Source organism: Astatotilapia calliptera, chromosome 6 (genome assembly GCF_964374335.1).
Source record: "Astatotilapia calliptera chromosome 6, fAstCal68.1, whole genome shotgun sequence".
Classification (NCBI taxonomy): Eukaryota; Metazoa; Chordata; class Actinopteri; order Cichliformes; family Cichlidae; genus Astatotilapia; species Astatotilapia calliptera.
This window is the reverse complement of record NC_137427.1, coordinates 20,954,429-20,974,494: the sequence shown is the minus strand read 5'-3', so window position 1 is coordinate 20,974,494 and position 20,066 is coordinate 20,954,429. Positions and strand designations below refer to the sequence as shown.

Genomic DNA, 20,066 nt, shown 5'->3' with positions numbered 1-20,066 from the left:
ATCCAGATTTAACAACAAGAAGATGAGCTGGCATTATCCTTTTAATGTTAATATGGATGTTCCTTATGGATTCCTACTGTTTTTAAAAAAAAAAAAAATTACTCTATCTTCTCGTGTGGTTGTATTTCTTCCTCAGTCCTCCTAAAAAAAAGATCATTTTCACAGGCTTGCTGGTCATTTTGCTCCAGCGAGATATGTGGCAATGTCCAAAAATATTACCGCTATAAACTGAAACACCTATGTGTACCCGTCATAAAATTCATGGGGTACAAGCTCCTGTGGTAGAGGCGCTACAAGACACGAAATAGATGTAAATTCTGACCCTTCAGCGTGAATGCCAGCATGCATCCAAGTGTGGAGCGAATGCTGCTGCCGGATGGATAAATGGCATTGGTGTGTTATGTGTAATGGGGCATGCTGCATTCAGAAAGAAAAAGGTTTATGTGGTATGTACACACACTGGTGTGTGTGACTACGCAGTCAGATCTGTGCCACCAGAACAGAAAGATGAAAATATATTACTGGCGTATGTAAAGAAAGAAACAACCTAATGTGTCGCTGGAGTGGAGTAAACAGACATGTTCTTACACATCAGGCATGATCAGAGGCTGCGGTTTGTGCAGATATTTTTATGTTAAAGCATCAGCCACACATGCTTTTTGCCCAGGCAGTGAACTTTAGCACAGGATGTATAAATGCACACACTCAAATAGCTGGTGAGGTTAGACCAAGAACAAGACTCACTGACACCGAGTGCATTATACTTGCCTTCCACATTTCACTATCAATTTTTCCGCCAAATTCACTCCAGACCTGTTTCTATATTTGGCGTTAAGACACAAACACACACACACACACAGTGGCGGGTCAAGGATTGAGAGTCAAAGGTTGGGTGGAGAGGGGGGCAAGGGGATAAAGACAGAACAATGTTGTTAGCTAACCAGCTTACTCTACACTCAGACGGTGTTGCAATAACGAGCAAAGCAGCAAAACGTTTCCTAAATAAAAGTAAAAGGGCCAAGAAGAGTCCAACGGGACTTTCCGGGTTTTCCCCGATTTGTTTTGCTCCCATTGAACATTCACCTCGCTACTGAGAATCTGTCGATTCTTGATTAGTAGAATGTAAGCGACACAAACATACAGGACCCATCAGCAAGTGTTTAGACCGTGACACCATTTCTGTTGTTTTCAAGCTTTACTACAGCACAAAGATACAGTAATTACACTGAAAGTGTGCAAAGAGATGACAAAAAGTAGAAAAAGACATCAATATAACTAGAAAATCATTATAAAAGTCACACTACTAAAAGCTATAATACTAGATGTTATAGTGACTGCAGCTGATGTCCAATGACCATTACACTTGTTCCCAGTCTTTGCCCCTTGAAAGCTTACTAGGAGCTCTCTTCTGAACTGAGGGGTGAGTCTCTGGTTGTCAAATGTTGTCTTTATGGGGGAAAGCATGCTGAAGTACAAGGTTAAATCAGTGTCAGAGTCCAAACACTTATTGACTGCTCTATATATGATACAAGGAGTCAAATACAGTAATATACACGTACGGGTGCAGAGGAATTATTTACAGAACTAAGAAAAAAGTGAAAAAAGATGCTACAAGTCTCAGGGCAGATTGGGACTCCTACCTTTTCCTCATCTTCGTGATGCTGAGAGCGACACTCTTGATCCACACCCTGCAGAGACGTGGAGCGCGGCTAAAGAGACATCAGAGAGAGAAATGATGAGACTCTGTTTAGTGACATCCTGCTGCACCATGTTGGTCCGTCTGCCATTTTAGCTTTTGTGCAGCTGGGTGATACTCGAGCAGTCTGGAGGTCGATCGCATCAGATGGATGTGCCAGAATCAGATTGAGGCACATCCATCTGTCAACATCAGTCCATTCTCACTGGATCGATATTTTATCTACATGGGGCCGCTCTCTATCCATCTCCTTTCCTCTCTACATTTCCACCTATCATTCTACATGATTGACTGATTGATTGGCTCAGTGTTCTTGTATTCTGCTACCAGACTGGAGTGTTAACAGTGCTCTCCCTCTCACTCCCTTTGCCCAGCTGCCTACATTTAAATAAAACTATATTGAAACCCAGACAAATGCACTGCGCCGTTTAAAACTGGCACATGGAAGCGTGAAAATAACTCTTGCAAACCGCGATGAACATCACAGACTCCTGTGAAGTACAATGTAACACAAAAACGACGGTGGCTTACAAAGTAACAGCTGTTCACAAATCCACATGTGGGGAGTGTGGGCTCGTGAGTGGACAGAGGCTCCACTGAGCTGTCAGAGGTGGTGCTGCCCGAGCGAGTCGACCCCCTGAAGAAGATCTCGGCCTGGCATGACTGTAAGCGCATGGAAACACAGAGGTATTAAAAAAATAAAGACACACTGTTTAATCCATATTTATTGGAGTCAACAATGATTAATGGATTCAAGAAATCCATTTTTTCCCATCTTGTTTAGGGAAATGCTCGTCATTTGCACTTGACAGAATTACTGTCGGCAGCACCGACTGGTCCTCATGTCAGTTGCATAAATACAAATTGTAAAAATACCTGTTCATGAAAACTCACAGCAGCATTAAGTACAAGTCATGTACATATTATTCTGAGAACAGCAGCACAGAGTGCTTAATTCACTTCCAACACAGGTGTTATTACAGTTTTCCTCATAATTATTCTGTGCTGTGTGCGCTTTTGTTGATTTATGCTAATCCAAAGCTCAAAATAAACATTTTCATTTTAACCGCTGTGACATTTCCAGTTTTATTAATGCTTAGCTGTTATTAAGAGTTGAGGAGTTTCATTATCAACTAAATTGCATTGTAGCCAGTAATAGATACACTACCTTCACTGCATTAAAGTTTGACTTTATTACTTTGTTTTTAAATCAAATTGTTTGACTGCATTACTTTCCCTTCATCTCTTCATGTATGCTGTGAGCTGATTGCCTTCGTCAGAATCTATTCTCAACTACAAAAAGAAAGGTGTGCTGTGGTATCTGGCACCAAGATGTTAGCAACACATCCTTTAAGTCCTGTAAGTTGTGTGAGGTGGGGCATCTGTGGATCGGACTCATTTCTCAAGCAAATCCTACAGATGCTAAATTAGATTGAAATCTGGGGAATTTGAAGGCGGGGTCAACACTTTAGACTCGTTGTTGTGCTTCTCAAACCATTCCTGAATCATTTTTGCTGAAAGAGGCCATAGCCATCAGGAAAGACCGTTTCCATGAGAGTGTGCACATGGTCTGCAGTAACGATTAGGTAGGTGGTACGTGTCAAATTAACATCCACAGTGGTTATAATGTGAAGTCTGATGCATGTCCCTCACCTCGTGGTCTGGAGTGGGTGAGGGGCTGAGTGAGCCCAGGGAAGGTTTACGTGGTGTTGAGGCTGAGTGATCACCCAGGGCCGTGGACTCCATCTGTCCAGGGGGTTGTGGATGAGTGGCGGGCCGTTCCCACTGAGTGGTGCCTGTAGGAATGTGCCAGTAGTAGATACCAGCCATGTCTGTAATCTTTTTCCATCCTGGAGGCAGGTCGGGGTCTGTCTGGAATGACTGCTCGCTCCAAATATCTGGTGGAAGAAAATTGTGAATGGATGGATGGAGGGTGTAGGGCCATCATTCTCCTGCTCCGTTTCCCCCAAAACTTCCCGTCTCTGTGGCTGTTTTTGCACCATACAGTTAATTCAAAGTGAACCCACATTGAGCTACGTCAACAGCTGAGCTGGATTACCGGCATCTGCTGCACCTGTCCCTTTTAACCAACCATATCTCCATGTGCACAAGAACGCCTGTAAAGCACTTCTGTAGCATTTGTTAAACAAAGCCCTACACACTTTTTAAATGAAAGATATCACACGGGCAAAAAAAAAAAAAAAGAAAAAAATATCAAACACAGATATCAGGATTTCTCTTACATCTAAAGCAGCTGAGACACTTTCTCAATGAGCGACCCACTCAGTACTTAAAACATATTACAGTTTATTCAGCGTGACACAAATGAGGAATTGTTCTTCACTGGCCCTGGTAATTGTGTTAGCTTCTTCACTGAACCCTGTTTTAGAGAAATGTGCCGCTTGATTTCCATGGGTGTGTGATCCGTTGTTCTTCAATTTAACCTTAAACTCCTTGTAGTACCAAATTATCCTACCTATGGTATCTTGGAGCTTCTAACAGTAGAATGGGAGGCAGAGCCTTCCGTTATCAGGCTTGTGGACCATCTACCAGTCTAAATTCAGAGACAGCCTCTTTTCAACTCAAAACTTTCAGGTGACCCCGATCTCTCAGTTATGCTGTTATAGGCTCCCAAAGCAATAGGACTTCCTGCGAGCATTTCCTCTCCACCCACCATTAAATTGTGTCTCATCTCTCCCATAGTGGTGACGTTTTCCCCTTCACATTTTTATACATTGGAAAGCTATAGGTTAAATATGATCAAAGCAACATAGTAGTTAAACTTCATACACAAAGCTGTTCATTGTTCGATATACAGCCTAATGAAGTGGAAAGAAGAGGGGCAATACTCAGTAACAGTAAAGTGCATAGAATTAAATACTCATGAAACCCTGTGGAGAAGGCAGGATTAGGACCCAGACGCAGGACTCATGAGACAAGAAATGACCTCAAAACAGCTTTAATGGTTGAGTCTTCCTTAAATACCCCAAAAAAAACCAAAACCCCTAAACAGGAGCCAAGAATACAAATCCAGGACTATAAGGAAGCACACACAAAAAAAAAAGAAAAAAAGAGAGCACACAGTATAGGGGACGACAATAAATACACACATGGTAATGAGAGAAAAGGAAACAGGTGGGAAATACAGCAGCAACAAATCAAGAATAACGAGACAGGGGAAGTAAAACTAGAGACAAGAGACAAAAGACTACCAAAGTAAGACAAGGACTAACAGATGGCAGACTCACACATGTGAAAATGACATAGAAATACCAGAAATATGGACAGAAGACTGAAGAAACAGAATGAGAACAGAAACAGGGATTAACAAACTAGTGAAGGAACTAAAGACACAGATAACAAGAATTTCATGAGAACCTAAAAAAAGCAGAATTACCATCATAAACAGAAGGCTACAGAGCTTGACGGCTACAGAGCTTAAGGACTTGAACTGGAACAAAGAAGTAACACGAAAGGGAACTCGTATCAGCAATAAGGAAAAAAAAGAACCATAAACCTTTAGAAATACCAGAAAGCCAGATTATCAACAATACAGAACAAAGAACTCTAATACACAGAAAACCTTAACATCAAAATCCCAGGTCCCAGACATAAGATAACACAGACTCCATATTGACTGATCATGGTTATGCGTGCACCATCACCACAAATGTCTCTTTGTCTAATTTCAACCAGAAATAAACTTTTCTGAGTGCTGTACGGGCTTAGAAAAGTTAATTTGTTTTTTAAATGAGCTTATAAATAAAGTGCTGTACTAATAAAATGAATAAATCAGAGCAAGAAAATACAGAAAAAAGTAAGACAAGGAAAAAAAAAAGTTAAAAAAAGTGTCAAAAGCTCAAAGGATGTGTTTTACAGGGGGCTTTAAACATGTCAAGTGTTGGTGAGGTCCTAATGGTGAAGAGGCGACTGTTCCAAAGTTGAGATGCAACTACAGCAAACGTCTCATCTGTGCTTTAGTCTGCTTCTCAGAATGTATGCATGTGCAGATTTATGTGAAAATTAAACTTTCCTCCACCAACAGAACACAACATCAGCAAACAGAGCAGATGTCTGTTAGCATAATTTATTGGGCAGTGATATATTTAGAGGAGCTACAGCTGTTACCTTGAAAACACATGTGCGCACACAAACACACACTCTGTGGAGATGGAGTACTTAAATTAATTTTTCTTCACTCTTGGACTAAAAGTCATCTCATGTGAAGGTTGCAGTTTCCTGGCAGCATGCACATGCACGTGCACACGCACGCACGCACGCACACACACACACACACACGCACACACACACAGTGAAGTATTGATGGGATCTTTGTGTTCCTGTGTGGAGATGATGTCGTGGCAGACGTAGTAAAGACGATCCCAAACTCTGTTGGGGGTGTAGCAACTCATAAAAGTGATATAAGCTCCAAGGGGCCGGTCAGCTGGTGCTGCATGTATTTATGTACGTTTGTGTGATTGCAAGGCGTTCTTGAACTGCTGACCATGCTGATGAAACGCAGCGAGTGGGCCCGTTGCCACGACAGCAGGCCATATGTCATTGTGACAACGGGGTCGGGCCAGACTGTGATGGCACTCAGACACACATGCGTGCACACACAAGTTATTAAGACTCTCAAAGAGCATAAATCATAGAAAATATAGAAAAACGCACTCGCTGGGAGATAAGGACATCCTTTAGGGTGGTGCACTGACTGCTGGGAGTTGGAGTCTTTTGAGAATGAAAAATAGGTCAGAGCAAATAAAACTACAAGAGAGAGAATCTGAGCGTCTCCATCTGCTTTGAGCGAGAGGAAAGATGGTGACTTAGAATGGGTGCCAGCATGAGATGACTACTGGATGTGGATTAATGCATCTGCATAAACAAAATTAGAGAGAAACACTGAAAGAGAAAAGAGTGGAGATCTCTGGCTGGAAAGGTCTGAGGGCTACACAATGACTCAAAGTTATCAGTGTCACTCTCGGCAACGGATGTGGCAAGTAAGGAAACGGCATTAGGAGACTTGGTGTGCTTGCACAGATACTGTTAAAGTGCACCTACGCAGCTGGTGGAAATGGGGACCTACGTAGCAGTTAGCCTGTGATAGCCTCGGTTAGCATGCAGCTGCATGCCAGAGTACAGTTGAGCAGGGGGAGGGGGAGAGCTGCAAGCTTCTGGAGCAAAACACATACAGACACCACACCACACATGCACACCAGCATTGACATATTAACACAGCATGAACCAACCAGACTGTTTCTGCAGATGATGTCATTACAGAAATAAACTTCATCCCCATGTAGGAAGACACAGACACATGCATGCTCAGACAGCATTGAAACTCAAAGACAACAGTCCAGCTTCCGGCCAACTCTGTAAAAATGCACCTACCCTCGTAATTGACAATCACAATGGCCAGCATGTAGTCTTTTCCCAGCATCATAGTTAGCTAGCTGCCTCTCATACAGCAAAACCCAATGCTGTAACCAAAGAGAGAAGCCCAGACAGAGATGGAAAGAGAGAGAAGGAAGCAGAGATCAGAGTGAGGGGGACACCGCAGCAGAGGGGGTGAGGAGACCAAGAAGGGAGGGAGAGAGAGAGGAAGGGAAAGAGAGAGAAAGAGAAAGAGAGAGAGAGGAGGGGGGACAAATCAAGGCAGAGAGGTAGAGAAAACATGACGTGACGAGAGAGGCAGTAGGAAAAAAAATGGGGAGAAAGAGTGAATGAGAGGAGGAGCAAAAAAAAAAAAAAAAGGATGGAGAGCCTGCGACTGAGGAAAACAGGAGTGAAAGACAAACATTTATACGGGGGGGGGGGGCTGTTTCCCCCTGCAGGCGAGCTGTGTTTGCTGCTTGTCTCTCCCCTCTCTATCTAGAGCATCAGCCACATCAACAAGAAGACAAAACAAAACAAAAGAAAAAAAAAAAAAAGCTCTACCCTCCCTTTCCTGTTCAAAACCAAACATGCAGCCGGGGCACATGGAAGGAGGCTAAAATGTGGCACAGTCATCCTTATCGAATTTCTAGGTTTATTATTTTCTCCCTCTTTTTCAGCCTCTCTTGGTTGTCCTGGCAACCTCCAAATCGGCTTTTATTCAGCATCTCATCCAGTGGAGGTGCGAGGACGAGGTGGGTCAGAGAGGTAGAAAGACATGTAACTGTCTCAAACACACTTTGAGCATCACGCGTTGCTTTTTGGCACTAATCACCATTCAGTTATACTGTGCTTGAGTTAAGGGACCAACCTGGCCGAACACTGGTGTACATGTAGTTGTCCCCTGTCACCACAGCCAGTAACTGTTTCCTACAATGGTTGGGCAATGGTTGTTGGTCCTTTAGCTTAGCTACTAGCTTGAGTCAGAACAGAGCAGGAACTTTAATTTTGTTTGCTCTTTGTGGTGAACTCCACTGTTCTCCACTGCTGCTCTAATCAGCATTGGTTTTTGGACAGACTACACAGTTGCATGTCCCAAAATACTTCAACTACCTACACAAACTATCATGAATGCTGTACCATGAAATCTGTTTTACAGCACAGGATGTTATGTGATAATGTTAGACTTCTATAAATAGGGCTTGAAGGACCCTCTTAGACTCTGTATGCAGAGTGTGTGTGTGTTTTGACACCTTTGTGGGAAAACAGGGTCATACCAACCCTCTAGCCCACAATCCCCACAGAGGAATCTATCACACTGCTGGGAAAACAACACAGATTTGTCAACGTGAGTTTGACAAAAGCAGATAGGGGGCACTACAGTATGGGCAACTAGGAGTTGGATAGATACACTATACTGCCAAAAGTACTCTCTCATCTGCCTTCACACGCACATGAACTTGAGTGAAATCCCATTCTTAAATCATAGGGTTTAATATGACGTCAGCTCACCCTTTGCAGCTATAACAGCTTCAACTCTTCTGGGAAGGCTTTCCGGAGGTTTAGGAGTGTATTTCCGGGAATCTTTTCACTATTCTTCCAGAAGCACATTTGTGACACTGAGAAGGCCTGGCTCGCAGTCTCTATTCTAATTCATCCCAAAGGTGTTCTATCAGGTTGAGGTCAGGTCTCTTTGCAGGGCAGTCAGACTCGCTCATCCATGTATTTATGGACCTTGCTTTGTGCACTGGTGTGCAGTCATGTTGGAACAGGAAGGGATCATCATCAAACTGTTCCCACAAATTTTGGAGCATGAAATTGTCCTAATGCAGTCAGGGAAGTACCGTTTTCCTGGAAATAGCTAAACCCAGAGTCATGCGTCAGATTGTCAGACAGAGAAGCATGATTCGTCAGTCTAGCAAACACGTCTCCACTGCTCTACAGTGCAGTGGTCGCATGCTTTACACCACTGCTTGGTGATGTAAGGCTCGGATGCAGCTGCTCATTCATGGAAACTCATTCAATGAAGCTGTCTATTCACTGTATTTCAGCCAAGCTGAAGCCCACATGAAGTTTAGTGGTCCTGCGACCTCTGCACACTATATGCTTCAGCATCCGCTGACTCCAGTCTGGGATTTTACGTGGCCTACCCCTCATGGCCGAGTTGCTGTCGTTCCTAATCGCTTTCACTTTGTTATAATACCACTAACAGCTGACAGTGGAATATTTAGTAGCAAGGAAATGTCACAACCAGACTTGTTGCACAGGTGGCATCCTGTCATGATACCATCCTGGAATTCATGTAGCGCCTGAGACCGACCCATTCTTTCACAATGTTTGTATAAGCAGTCTGCATGCCAAGGTGCTTGATTATATAGGCCTGTGGGGATGAAAGTGACATATACAATTTAACTAGTCATTTGCTTCCTTACTGAAGCAAATGACTACACACATCATGGTCCTGGTTCTCTTTTTTAAATGACATTGCAAATAAGCAAAGATGGATCTGAAAGACTGTTACTTTCGTTTATTAATTTTCTGTATAGAAACAGGTATGTAATATGAACAGTGCCATACACGCCAGCATTTATAGCCTTAGCTAATTTGCGATGCACATCCCTAGATGGGCTTTTATACACAATGAAATCCTGGACAAATGAACACATGAAAATGTAATCCTGAAATCCAGACAACACGACAGTAAAACTGTAAAAATGCAAGCTGCTGGTATTCCAACTTGTAGAGAAATGAGTTACACAGATGCTCAGAGCTTTCAACTTGAGACTGTGAGTCATCAGAAAGCCAAAAAAAAAAAAAAAAAAAAAAAAAAAAAAAAAAAGCAGCAGTACAACTCACAGACTCAGAAAGACGGCACTGTTTACAGCCGAGACCACAGCCTCTTCTTTCTGTTAATCTGGAGGCTTTGTTTATATGACAAGCTATGAGGAACACTAAAGTGCCCATATGGTTATGTTGCAGGACCGGCTGCTGTTCTGCAGGAGCACGGATGTGTTTTGCTCGTCTTACACTAAACCACAAGTTTTAAGTGCCCAGAGAAAAACTCCATACCCAGATTTTAACATAACGCTGGCAAAGAACAACAGTGAACTGAAGAGACCTGCAGACGTAGCCAACATGCAAATACAAGAAAGCAAGAGACCCGCAACAGATGGAGACTCTCAAACTCTAAATATCACGCAAAAGTTTATCCTCACAGCTTTGTAACAATGAATAATAACAATATTAATAATAGTTCATTAGATGGCAAAACTGAGTAGCTGTTTGCAATCTAAACAATACCATTTTTCCCAGATATTTTATATCTAAAGGTTTAAACAGAGAAATTATCTACAAAGTAACCAAAGACAGAGAAGAAACATACAGATGTAAAGTAGGGCTACATCTGATTTCTTTTCTATGTCTATATATTAAATATTAGTCAGCGTCATCATTATGCCCATCATTACAGGATGAGAGGAACAGAAATTGAACAACTAAGAATATCTCAGTCACTCTGTGTCTCAGGGATATTACTTTTTCTGTATTTTAATTAGTTTTTAAGTCAACTTCTAGAGTTGCGCTTCTTTCAGTTACATTTTTATTTAAAATTGTTCAGTATTAGTCTTAATTAGTTTTCATTTTTAAAGTTCAGGATTTGCACACATAGGGAAGGTAATTATTGTAGTTGTTAAAACTAAAACTATGTTAGACTAACAGCAGACTACAGCTTTTCTCTTGACCCAGCTTACAGGTTCTTATGGAAAGGTTATCCATTATCTAATATTTGCAGAGACCAGATGCTCGTATTCACAGATATATAATAGAGATGAAGCTCAAGGTAGCTGATCAATACAGACGAATACAAGTGCAACAGGGGAGAGGAAAGCAGCTCCATTCTGTGGAGCTTTAAGATGAGGGGGGAAAAAAAACATCTAACACACCAAGATATTGGCAGCTAGTTTATGCATTAAGTTAAGGCTGGTTCACACACATATGATCAGGATGAAGCTGGAAACAGGACACAGCTGATCTGGCACACCAACCCCCATGAGGTTACAAGGGCACTTCCTGTGCCTGAGGGATTCTGGGAGATTTACTGGAGGCTGGAGTTTTTGTTATTCTTTTTAAGCAATGCTTGAGCTCTGCATATCCATGAATGGACACACACACTCTCAGATGTGCACGCACACACACTCTGGGTAAATGGAAAAATGTCATCAGTAGAGAGGACGGTGAAACCGCTAAACAGCAGGAGGGGGAAAACCCTCCAAAACAAAACATACCACAGTAGCTGACATAAGACTCACATAAAAACTACACTGAATATTTGTAAATATCAGTAACGTTTGCTGCATTAAGGCTTCATGGGCTCTGTGTGTGTCTGTCCGTGTGCGTACCTGTCTCCTCTGGCGAGTTGCTCTCCTGGGACAAGGTAGTCCAGCTCAACTCTTCGTCACTGGGGTTCAGATTCTGGATGCGGTTCAAAGCACAGTCTGTCTTTGCGCCAGTTCTTCTGTCCTTCTTCGTCTCTGGAGAGGAGGATGAGGAGGAAGAGGAGGGGCAGGAGACCATGGAGAGCAGGGGAGTGTCTTCTGGACTGGCTTGCTTGGGTGGGGAAGGAGGAGGGGGTACTGGAGAGTTCTTGCCAGATTTGAGGTGCTTGAGGTTGGAGTGGAGGTCAGAGATGAGCTCCAGGCCTGGAGAAACTTTGTGGTTCTTCACAGGGGGTTCACTGTCTACTGTCAGTAAAGGCTTCGTCTCCTCATCTTCCTCTCCCCCCACCATCTCATCTTCCTCGATCTTCATCTTTAACATCATTTCCTTCTCAGACAAGATGCTGATGTCATTGGTGTCCTCTGAGTCAAAGTCCAAATCAGCCGTGCTGCTGCTCAGTTTGAGCTCCACAGTAGTGTTTATGTTACAGTCCAAGTCAGGCTCTGTCGTCTGCTCAGCCTCTACATCACTGTGAGTATCTGGGTGAAGGTTGGCATCTTCCTCTCGATCATTATTAGTAAGAGTGCGACTGTCTTGTTCCTCTGCCACGTTGACATTAAGGTCATCTGCTATTATTTCTGAATCCATCAAATCAGGGTCAGTTGTGTTTTTGTTGTGGTCCTGGCCAGCTTTACGAAGCTGGTTCACCCCATTCTTTGCTAGTTTGGGATTGTTGGGAGTGGAGGACTGTGACGGGGATGACGATGGAGATGATGATGCCGATGAGGGCGGCACCACTTCACCGAGGCCCATGGCGGCCTGGATGCTGGTAAGCGCATACTTCTTCCGACATTTGGGAGGAGTGGCGGAGCCTTGTTTGATGACATCGCTGGTGAGGAGCTGGTTGTGTGAAGAGCGAAGGCTGAGTGAGGTGGGGGGCGTGGCGGCAGGGCCGTTACGATTGGTCACGTCTACTGACATCATCGTTGCACCAGACAGATCACCTGAAGCAGAAAAAAATAGTGAATTTAAAAACCTAAATATCCACGTGTTAATACACAGACAACACACAGGTGAGACATCACTGTCAATAACATCTATATGTTTGTTTAAAAAAAAAAAAATTACTATTTCATTTTCTTACATATTATGTTAATTTATTCATGCTGCTGCCAATATCGACTGTTAGGTTCTCCATTTGCATTCGCTGCGTGTGTCAGACTCATAGTACGTCGCCTAAACTTTTTCGAATTTTGTTCAACTAACCACCAAATACAGAATGAACAATTTGAGAAAGCACTGCAGGTCCCTAGTTGTGTTATGTAATTTTATTACGTGCCATCCTAAGATGTTATGGCGCCATTCGCCACTAGCCTAGGGCGCTGCAAGGAAGAAGGTTCCTGTTACTAGCAATGCTAATGTTAGCACTTGTGGGAATAACGTGTGGCACTGCATGTGTGTCTTCAACCTCATCCATTAGCGTGGACTTAATTTTGCCAATATTTTTACTTGTTTTTATCCCAGAAACTAGCAAAACCAGGAACATTGCTGCTGTACATCCACACAATGGATTTGAAATGGAAAAAATCAAGACGTGAATGAGCAGGTGGACTTTCAGCTGAAATTCAAGCTTTTTAAACAGGCACGCTTAGTTGAGCTAAGGTCGGACCCATGGGTTGCTTTTGTAGTGCGTTTTGAGTTATTATTGATCTGTAATATAGATAACCATAGCTTTTGTGGGATCTGGGCAGATACTTCAAGCAGCAGTCATATCACGATAGACTCAGATGCATAACATGCCCGCGCCATAACACCACCTTACCACGATGGACAGATGTGGTACGCCTCCAGTCTTCTAAATATTGTTCTGTTGCCACCGTTTTCATACACATTCCAGTTGATTTAATCCTTTCAAACAGTATTTTGATCTTTTCTCTGATCTAAACTCTGATCTCATGTTTCTATTTAAGCGTCAGTGGTTTGCATCTTGAGGTAAACTCTCCGTATTTACATTCATGAAGACGACTGTTGATTGCAGACTTTGGACTATGACACCTTATCGCCTACAAGAATGCTCTTGGCTTGGCCAAATGGTGCAAAGGGATTTTGTTTACTCCACTTTAATTATCTTCTGTCGTCTTTGAGGCCTTTTGCTGTTGCTGAGCTGGCCAGTGCATTCCTTCTTTTTGAGAATGCTCCAAGAGTGGTGGTTAAATCAACAATTAAGTTTCTGCTATCTCTCTGATAGGACTGTTTTGTTTCAAGTCTAATGAAGCCCTCCATCGCTTGCATCAACACCTCTTTGACAGTTCTCATTAAGAGTTATCAAATACAAATTAAACACTTTGATCGTGCTGAATAATGAGGAAACAAAAGACAAGTGGCTATAAAAAGGCTTATCAAACAACTAGCTGATTTTTTTTTTTAGCCTGTAAAAAAAATGGACATATGGTTTAAAAAAAAAAAAAAAAAAAAAAAAAAAAAAAAGCAGGTCCATAATAATAAGTGATGTGCATGTAACAAATTATTAAAAATATATGTCATTTAAAGATTAATAAGAAAAAGGTCAGCCATCTTCAGCAGTGAATAAAGTCCAGTGACTTTAAGAAAAATACATTCTGTTCTGTTAACTTTTACAGTTTGAGCTGCTACAACATGTCTTTTATTTTTACTCATTAATGCATAAACGCGCTGCTACCAGCAGCTTTTAAAGTGGAATGTGGAGTCACATAAATCCACAGAAGTAAGTAGAAAGTTCTGCAGGTGACCTAATAATACCAAAGCACTAATTTATAAGCACAAAGATGGTGGTTTACTTCATTCTACCGACAACAGCACAAATAATAGCAGGTCAACAACGAGCAGCCTTTTTGAAGAGTCGAGTAATCCACCAAATATTAAAGCCTAAGCGCAGGTTTTACGGGTGTTCGAGAGGCAGCTGAAGGAGAACTGATGTGTTTTGATATAAGGGTGAACTCATCTGTTGAAAATTGATGGGGGCCGTTTAGTCTTGTTGAGACAGCTGTTCATGAGAGATAGTTGAAGTGCAGGATTTATCAGGGGAAAGGCTGCTTTATTAGAAAGACGTTTGCTGTATAAACCTGAGATTTGAATACTGAAATCTGGAAAATTTGGATTTCTGAACACTTGGATACAGGAGAACACAAAACATCTATGCCAGCGGTCCCCAACCTTTTTTGCGCCACGGACCGGTTTATGCCCGACAATATTTTCATGGACCGGACTTTAAGGTGTCGCGGATAAATACAACAAAATAAAACTAGTACCGGTACCGTAAAAAAGAAAATTTATTCATAACACACGTGAAAAGACCCAGGAAAACCAAGTAAACGATAAAAACGATAACAAAATAATGCTGAAAACCGATAAAAACCCTGAAAACTATACATTTCACACCTGAGCCTCAACTCTCGTGGCCCGGTACCAAACGACTCACGGACCGGCACCGGTCCGAGGCCCGGGGATTGGGGACCGCTGATCTATGCACAATTACGAGCATAAATATGCACATTTCTATTGTCTCTGCATGCCAATGTGATCTTGCAGAATTTGTTAATGTACAGAGGTGCACTCCTGCTACATGGTCGACTCTGGATCTACTGTAGACTCAGGATCTCTGACTGGAAGTGTGACTAAAACCCTGAAACACTGCAAACGCACCAGAGCTCACTGTAAAAATGACTTTGCTCCTTATCTTATCCTTGCGATTCTCCTCCTCCCTCCAGCACCCCACACCCAGCTCTGCTTCATTAAAATACCAGCATTACTTAGAACCCAGGATTTGTGGGTCTCTGCTCTAAAACAGAGACTCGGCAAAGAGTCAGAGGTCAGAGCTGAAGCTTTGGTACCCTGCTCACAGCTTTGAGCCATCCAGCCATGCCAAGTACACTCTGATAACATCCTACCCTCTAATCTCAAATAAATGAATACTCCTAACAGCAAGTATCACAGCCACATCTGTCTGTGATACCGTCAGTGTTAAATTCAGAAGAAATTTGCAGTAAACTGCATGCTTCAAACCTTAGTAAGACATGACTGCATGACTGAGGAGGATTAATGGCAAGAAGGCAGCGGGTCCAGATGGCATCAGCTCGAGGGTCGTCAGGTCCTGCGCGGACCAACTGTGTGGGGTGATGGAGCACCTCTTCAACCTGAGCCTGAGGTTGGGAAGAGTCCCACAGCTCTGGAAAACCTCCTGTGTTGTACCAGTGCCAAAGACTTCACGCCCCAAGGACCTCAACAGCTACAGGCCGGTGGCTCTGACATCCCACCTGATGAAGACCCTGAAGCGGTTGGTCCTGGCTCAGCTTCGGCGCCTAATAAGCTCATCACTGGACCCACTTCAGTTTGCCTACCAGCCTGGCACTGGAGCGGATGATGCCGTCATTCACCTCCTACATCGTTCCCTCGCTCACCTGGAGACCGCTGGAAGCACTGTGAGAATCATGTTCTTTGATTTCTCCAGTGCCTTCAACACCATTCTTCCCTCGGTTCTGAAGGACAAGCTGGTGAACTCTGGAGTGGACCATCACCTCACTACCTGGATCCTGGACTACCTCACCGACCGACCACAGTATGTGAGGACTCAGGGCTGTGTGTCGGACAGGGTCGTCTGCAGTACGGGGGCCCCACAGGGAACGGTTCTGGCTCCGTTCCTCTTCACCATCTACACTGCAGACTTCTCCCACAATTCCACCCAGTGCTTCCTGCAGAAGTTCTCTGATGACTCTGCAATAGTCGGCCTCATCACTGATGGGGACGACAAGGAGTACAGAGGTCTGACCCAAGACTTTGTGGACTGGTGCCAGCTGAACTACCTCCAGATCAACGCCAGTAAAACCAAGGAGCTGGTGGTAGACTTCCGCAGGCACAAGCATTCTCCACTGCAACCACTGAACATCCAAGGTATGGACATTGAGGCTGTGGACAGCTACAGGTACCTTGGTGTTCATCTGAACAATAGACTGGACTGGACTCATAACAGGAAAGGGCAGAGCAGGCTGTACCTGCTGCGGAGACTCAGGTCGTTTGGAGTGGAGGGCCCACTCCTGAAGAAATTCTATGACTCTGTTGTGGCTTCTGCTATCTTTTATGGCATGGTCTGCTGGGGCGGCAGCATCTCTGCTGGGGACAGGAAGAGACTGAACAGGGTGATCCGAAGGGCCAGCTCTGTTCTAGGATGCCCTCTGGACCCAGTGGAGGTGGTGAGTGACAGGAGAACGGCGGCTAAGCTGTCATCCCTGATGGACAACATCTCCCACCCCATGCAGCAGACTGTGACAGCACTGAGCAGCTCCTTCAGTGGGAGACTGCGGCACCCACGGTGTGGGACGGAGAGATTTCGCAGGTCTTTCCTCCCCACTGCTGTCAGACTCCATAATAAAGACTTTAACTGATCAAGCACACACATCCATACATATGCAATAATACTAAGTGCAATAATCCTTTCTGTCATCGTTGTATTTTTACTCAGTTGTATATAGTATTTGTATTTGTATTCTATTTTTATCTTATTGTATATTTATTTTATTTTATTCTACTGTATATAGTATTTTATTTTATTCTATTCTGTACAGTTGTGTACTGTATTTATTCTTATTGTATTCTAATTTTTGCCTCATAACTTTTGCACTGTCCACTTCCTGCTGTGACAAAACAAATTTCCCACGTGTGGGACTAATAAAGGTTATCTTATCTTATCTTATCTTATGAGTCATTGAAATACTTCACTCCAGAAATGCCTAAAAATACATAAGAACAACCTCTAGATTTCAATTTGACCACAACTCTCGTTTATGATGTTTGAATTGTCACCAGATTAGGTGAATGTGGTCACTTTATTTCTTCACTTTGACAACAAAAAAAAAGCGGGGTTGCTCGGTTGCACCCCAGAACATGTATAGTAACATATTTTAATATTAAAATATGAGGCCATCTGTCTAAAGCTCTGTCTGAAGCTTAAATGAAACTGGGTCGTTTAACAGGACAATGATCCCGAGCACGTCAGCAAATCTACAAAAGAATGGCTGAAAGAGAAAATAATGAAAGTGTTGCAATGACTCGCAGTACAGACCTCAACCTGATTGAAATGCTGCGGTGGGAACTGGGAGAGGTGTGCAAAAATGACTGCTTCAGTTTATCGAGGTTTGCAGGCAATAAGTAAAGATGACCAGACCAAAATTCCTCCATAATAAATGTGAGAGACTGATAAAGTTGCTCAGAATACAAGTTACAGTCGCTGTAGGTGGTTCAACAAGCTACTGAATCATGTGCTTAGTTTTTCACAGGACTGAATGACTGTACTGTATCAAGAGAATGTTTTTAAGTACTCCAAATTATTTGTTTTTGTGACCCAATAATAAACAGACTGAGGGTGTGTGTACGTACCTGACAGGTCTGTCATACACTGGCTGTGGTCACTGTTCAGAGTTATGTGGACTCAGATCTGAGGGGGGGAAAAAAAGAACAAAATGATCAGAAGACGAATGAAAAGAATTACGAGAAGTTGTTGGATTGCCCACAGAGACCGCATTCATCCATGTGAAACCCACTGACAGCTGGTTTCTATGGAGACAACACAACACTGTGATAAAGCAAGGATGCTGGCCACAGAAATCAAAATGATTAAACGGAGACTATGAATCAAACATGGAGGAATCAAAGAAGAAATCAGTCGATAGGGATCTCAGACGTCTTCCATACTGTGTCCCTCACACACACGGACCTGAGTACGTCTGATTCTGCATGTATAATACAGTAATAAGGGAGACAGAAGAGGTTTCTGAGACAGCAGAAACTAAAGTGGATATTCAAAGCATTTCTGAATAATTAAACAAAACACACATAATGATAGAGCTGCGGTCAGGGGTATAGAAGTTATGTTAGCAATGCTAATCTACTGTTGCTGTAAACACTAAGATAATCCAACAATGCTTCCTTCCTATCATAAAGCTAAGGTGGTATCTTAAAGGTGGGAGGAACCTGGAAATGATCGTTTTCTTATCAGGTTTGAAGTCAATCCAAACACTGAAGCAGTCCACCTGAGTCACTCCAAGGAAAATCTGTCAGTGCATTTTTGATGAAGACTAGCACAATTATATATTTCAGCGGCCTACCCAATTTTGACCTACCATAACGGTAGGTCAAAATAGGGAACTTTTGAGGTCGTCTTATCACTAAAAGTTATTTAGACAATAATTCTGATACAGGAATCACAGCTCTAAGGCAAGCCTGAAAACGTAGGTTAAAGGTGAGACATGTGCTATCCAGTAAAAAGAATCTCTATATAATATTATTCCTACATTATTTCAGTTCAACAGCTAAATCACATGCAAGACTTTTAAAAAAATAAAAAACAGAAACAGGCCTTTATTTTCAGTCACTACTACAAGAAAAACAGAAAAGCACTTAAAAAAAAAAATAGCTGTTGCATACCTGAGAGCTAAGGATGGTGGAAAACTCCAGGATGGAGCAGGTCCATACTGGTAGTCAATGGTTCTTTCTTCATCCAATCATGGCTTTACTGAAGCAGCAGCAGCAGCAGCAGCAGCGTCCTGAGGGAGAGAAACATGAAATAGGATTAATGAGAGAGACTGAGGGACGGGTGAGCAGAAAGAGCGAGAGGTCTGAAGGGCACAAGAGGGACAAATAATAAAGACATCAATTATTCACAACCTCAATCAAACAGGAATACACAAGATGGGTGTGTATGTTTGGATATATATGTGCATGTGTGTGAGAGAACATAAGGTTCATTTTGTAGAGAGCTCATATTTCTCTCTTTGGTGCAGTCGGGCCAAACCTTTGCTGACTGGAACCATCATAAACTTAATGCCGCCGGAGGCTTGTAAACTCTCCTCTGCTTTCCAACACACACGCGCACGCACACACAGCAGACTTTTGGACAGTTCTTATTAACACACAACTATGAGAAGCAGAGAGAAAGATAATGAGTATAGTTAGAATGGACCATAAAAAATCCCACTTACATCTGGCTGAAGGGCTGGGAAGACCCTTGGACTGATTTTAGGGTAGGGCTGTTCGATATAACGATATATATCGGATGACGATATAAAAACGTCTATAGTTTCATTTTAGGCTATCGTTTGTTTCGTGGTGTCGCAAAATAAAGTGTTTACGGCAATATTTTTTCATCGTTTTGATGGTCACTGTAGTGGCTATATTAATTTCTTAAAGTTCTCTCTTTCTCTTATATTTAATATAACCACACTACAGACGGACAAGCGCCTGTTTTTATGCGTTGTTGTTAGCAACAACGACGGTAACAGCATCGCGTGTTCGCTTGTTTATTTTCCACATAAACCTTTCACAATAAAGCTCAAGATCCTGTTGAGACTTCAAAATAAACTGAATCATGTGAAAGAGTATGCAGAGTATTTATGGATGAAAAGCAAAAAAGAGCTGTCAGGTGCTAAAAAATAAACCTTAGACTCAAACGTTAGAACAGGCTTTTCCCCGCAGCACGCTGTGTAATAAATACTCAAAGAAAACTGCGGCCGTTACAACTTATGTCTAAAAATGT

At 42.6% G+C, this 20,066-nt stretch overlaps 1 protein-coding gene across 7 annotated transcripts in view; it reads right to left on the bottom strand.

The window, feature by feature from the left end:
- Positions 1-20,066, bottom strand: part of apbb2b (amyloid beta (A4) precursor protein-binding, family B, member 2b) — a 57,748-nt gene that overhangs the window by 19,614 nt on the left and 18,068 nt on the right. For 5 of the 7 annotated variants that reach the window (XM_080302938.1, XM_080302941.1, XM_080302940.1 and 2 more), the window contains exons 2-8: positions 18,959-19,077; positions 17,912-17,969; positions 11,467-12,507; positions 3,350-3,594; positions 2,228-2,359; positions 1,641-1,709; positions 769-819 (exon numbers count right to left, since the gene is read on the bottom strand). In XM_080302938.1, coding sequence (XP_080159064.1) covers positions 769-819; positions 1,641-1,709; positions 2,228-2,359; positions 3,350-3,594; positions 11,467-12,507; positions 17,912-17,927 — 1,554 coding nt within the window. In that variant the 5' untranslated portion in view covers positions 17,928-17,969; positions 18,959-19,077. The remainder of the gene's footprint in view (positions 1-768; positions 820-1,640; positions 1,710-2,227; positions 2,360-3,349; positions 3,595-11,466; positions 12,508-17,911; positions 17,970-18,958; positions 19,078-20,066) is intronic. The other 2 variants (XM_080302943.1, XM_080302944.1) reach the window with 1 other exon arrangement.